The 4365-nt window shown below is 42.3% G+C and overlaps 1 protein-coding gene across 1 annotated transcript in view; it reads left to right on the top strand.

Moving 5' to 3' along the window:
* The first annotated feature begins 4001 nt into the window (after positions 1 to 4001).
* CAV2 (caveolin 2) overlaps positions 4002 to 4365 on the top strand; it is a 9785-nt gene continuing 9421 nt past the window's right edge. Inside the window, exon 1 of the mRNA XM_009324109.1 lies at positions 4002 to 4010. Within this exon, the coding sequence (XP_009322384.1) occupies positions 4002 to 4010 (9 nt within the window). The remainder of the gene's footprint in view (positions 4011 to 4365) is intronic.

The raw sequence follows: 4365 nt of genomic DNA, 5'->3' as shown, positions 1-4365 counted from the left end.
GGGCAGAAAACTACAAGAAAAGCAACTGAGAGCAAGGGAGTTTCCATACACAGAGACAGGACCTAATTATCCTTTTTCATGGAACAAGTCAAGAGTCACTGCTTCAGTGGTGACAAATTAGCACAGATACAATGCACCCACTTTTTCCAAAAGTCTCCCATCAGCTTTTCTCATGTACGCTCTTCAAGCAAGTAATTTTATTTAATTTTTTTTTGCTTATACAGATATGGCTACATCAAGACAACGTGTTGGAGTGTGCAGCTTAAACCTCTCTATATGTTGCAAATCTGAATATTTAATCTGCCCACTGTGAAAACAAGAAAATCTAGATTCTAATCCATATCTTTAATCTCCAAGATCCTTCAGGTTTTGCCTCATTTTAATGCATCTTGCATACCCCTGAATGCCACCCAAATTTCTCAGTTCACTACACCTGCTTCCTTCATATGGATTTACACGCAGGCATGCATTTATTAGAAGGAAAATTGGGAAAAGGGGTTGTAACCTCTCCACTAGCACTGCCTGGTTCACTTCTTGAATTCTCAGCTGTGCAGGTGCCTCTCTCTCCCTTCCACCCTCACCGCACAGCCAGGTGAGGGCTGCAGCCACCGTTTTTACACCTCACTCTTAATGTACGCCAATATTCAGAGCCCATCCAACATTTTGTATCCCAGTAGTCCATCTGTGAAATGGTAGTAACAAAAATTCCCCAGATACGTCATAGAGATATGAGGATAAAATAAAAGACTCTTCTCACAGCTACTCTGAAATCATTGATTTTCAATACTGATATTGAAAAGAAAATAACATTTGAAGTACACATCTGTTAAAACTCCAACAAAATTACAAGTGAAATTAACAGGATTCCTTGTCCTTTATCTCTTTGAAAATGTAAATTGCTATGTATATGATAATCATGATATGATAACTTTAGACCAGGTTAGAAATAATTTATAAAAGGGAGAGGAGAAATAGGAAAAGAACACCCTGAGAACCTAACTCATCCAGACTAGCAAAATAGAATAGATGAGACCCAGCTGGCCATTACCCATAGTCTTGTTGCAAAGACTGGGAAGCTTTCTCAAATGCAAAGTATAATTGTGAAAGCTTTTGCCAAAAGGCATATAACTGGCATCCTTGCCATGGTCAGGAAAGACAGTTTCTACCTGTATATAGAGCACTACAATAATCAAAGTAATGCTCAAAGCTTAAACAGCAACATCCTTATAAAATAAATGTTGAATTGACTCCACATTTCTCAATAAAATTACATATTGGTTAGAGTCTGAATGTAATCAACTTAACCTGTTCTTTGCCACTGACAAATATGAAAACTTTTTTGCTGAGAACTTTCCTCTTTCAAAAATCTGTGCGTGAGTTGAGCTGTTTCCCCTTATGCTGCATTTCACGCCTCAGAGGAATTGCTGTGAGCATGCAAGACGCGTCTTCATAATCCTTCTCCAAACCAGTTCTTAAAACTCCCTTTCCAGTAATGTGTATGAAAACACAGTAATGAAACTACTGAGCTTACCACAGCCTTGCTTGTTTCCTGGGATGCCCCATCCGTATGTCTGCATCCATTGGTCATCCCAGGGCCTATAATTTTGATTACAAACTCCTTGAGAGACTACTTGTTCAATGTTTGTGCACTCTGTACTGCAATAAGTTCTGAGAGACTATTCTAATATAAAGAAGTTGTAAGAATGAACAATTTCACCCTTCCACTTGTTAAAAATACAGCAGCAAAATGCATAATGCTTAGAAAATGGACATACGTTATAGCTCCTCAATAGTTGATGGGACCTTCAAGCATAAGTTTAGCACCATAAAGAACTACACCTGGGCCAAAGTGTGGTCCACACACACACATACACATGCATTTCGTGTCACATGATATAATTCTTTGGCTGTTACCTACACAAAGATTAAAAAAAAAACCTCTGTCCAAAGGATATTACAGAACATTATAGACTGGAGAAGATTTCCACCCTGTTTGTGGTCATTGCTCTCTCTTCTTACTTTTGTCTTTCAAACTGTTCTGTCCAGCCATGCTGGCAGAAAGCTGAGCCTGGCAGCCCTGGGGGAGGGAAAGTGGAAAAATCCCCCCTACTGAACACTGTGTATGCCTCCTTGTTTTCCGTATATTTGCCAGAAAAGTCAGGGATCAGAGCTTGACACTGCTCAGGCTTTGCCATCAACCTCACTTGGTAATTCACATACAAAACATTTCCAAAATAACTACCAGAGTTATTGAAAACAGCATGTTTTAAGGAGTTCTTAATAAACAACATCCCAAGTCGTCTACAGCCTTGAGCATTTATTGCTTCTAAACAGGCTTTTAATAAAAAATATTATTCTTTCAGGAGCAAGTGCATCACCGCTTCATTTCAAATCCTCAAATCCTCAGAGATTAGAAAGGAAAACTCTTCATTTTCCACGGTGCTGCCTTGACAGACATCAACATGCATCAGCTATTACATTAGCAGATTTCAAAAAACAGATGGGCATTAACAAAAAGTGCTATTTGATTTTTTATGAAGGGGGCTGATACTGCAAGACCACTCCCCAGTGGCAGGCTGTGATTTGGGTGACCTTGCAAGAAGAACCACCCCCTAGCTTTTAGCAAAGCTGGAGCTGAGCAAGTGGAGCTATGGACTCGCTGCTCCAGCTGGTTGGTAGTGAGATGCAGCAGGAGTGGTTGGGAAATGGGTAGAGCTGTTCCAAAGCAGCTCCCTGGCTGTGCACATGCGCCCCATCCATGCCTCTAGTGAGGGGGAAGGTAGAAAGTAGCTGACATAAGCCATTACGCTCTGACTTCAGTAGCCAAGAGGTTAGTTTGGGGTCCTCTGCTGGTTGTTCCTACCTTGCTTTCCAGCAGCACCAAATGCAAATTTCCTCAGCTCAGCAGAACTCTCCTCTTGTAGCGTTAGTGCCTGGCTGTTGGTCACTGTCTTTACAACCGGTAGTCAGATCAACTTACATTATCTGCTTGATTTTTAAAGGGAGAGAAATGAAAACGTGTTTTGTCTGTGATTCAGTTCCCTGCCTTGCTTTCACCAGCGGTCTGTCAAATTTCAGCACCAAACCCAAGCAGCCACCAGAAGCCTGCTGAATGCCTTTGGGCTGCACTCCGCTCCCCATATCTACGGGCTGAAAAATAATAGTTGCGGGACAGACGCACCCTGAAGGGCGGGTCTGAACCTCAAGTCTGTCAATTGGCCTTTTTATTCCTCCCACTCACAGAACAAAGAGGAATTGGGGAGGGTAGAAATGGGTAGAAATGCAGCTCATAAGAATGTCTTGAGTCATCATGCTGGTTTTTTGCTTGCATTTCAACCTGTTGTAAACTCGTATTTGTAGGCTTTTATACTTAATGAGCCACAGCTACATCGCTGGTTCCAAACCATTTACGTGACACCAGTATCACTAAACTCATCAGCGTGGGAGAAAAAAACATCAACATGACTTACACATAGATGCAAAGCTTTTCTGCAGAAGTTATCCAGTCAAGAACAATGCGATATGGTCCAGAGCATTGTATTAGGTGATTTCCTACCCAAACCTTGCAGAGTTATTTTTATATCACTTTCCTGTGAGCTTCTCAAAGATTAAAGCTATTCTTAATTTAATGCAGTGGTGAAAATTAAAGAAAATTACCAGTACCAGCCTCCTTCTAATTTAACAAGCCTGGATCATTGATTAGTAATGTCAGTTCTCTTTCTGAGAGTGACGGGTCATCGTGGTTATTGAATGCAGCAAGAATGCACTCCTGAAGCTCATGAGCTCACGCTGCCTATCAATATTATCAAATACTTTTAGTAGTCACTATAGCAATTTGCTCACTTTTATATAGATCATTCTTAGGCTTAAAACATGTTCTCAAACAAAACAGAGGAAATAATTTGTACGAACTGAAGCTAAAATCCAAGGAGGGCACAGTAATAGCCAGTAATGATGGATGCATTCTTTTATCGCGGCAACAGTTAGGCCGCTTAGCGACTATGAGCCAAGTAAGTAATGTTGAAGTGTGACAGACCGGTGGGGCTGGACAATGGGAACCTTGGTGGGCAGCGGCAACGCGCCTTTCTTCCCCCCTTCTTTTCCACTTACTCCCTACGGCTGGAAAGAGGGCAGCAGATGCGACCCAATACGGCCTTGGGCACAACCGCCTCAACTTTTTTCCCGCTGCCTGTTGCCGCAATGCCACAAACGCTTGCTCCTACAGATTTCAGTCATGCGTGAGGCTGCAGTGAAAGCCGCGCGGGGCCTGCTGGCCGGGGATTTCAGATGAATGGGGAAACCAAACACGTCCGGCGCCTCCGGACAGCTGGAGGGGGAGCCCGGCTGGAAGTCCCGACCCATAAA

The sequence above is a fragment of the Pygoscelis adeliae genome, unplaced genomic scaffold (assembly GCF_000699105.1).
Source record: "Pygoscelis adeliae isolate BGI_AS28 unplaced genomic scaffold, ASM69910v1 Scaffold24, whole genome shotgun sequence".
NCBI classification, from domain to species: Eukaryota; Metazoa; Chordata; class Aves; order Sphenisciformes; family Spheniscidae; genus Pygoscelis; species Pygoscelis adeliae.
This window is presented reverse-complemented; position numbering and strand designations above follow the sequence as displayed.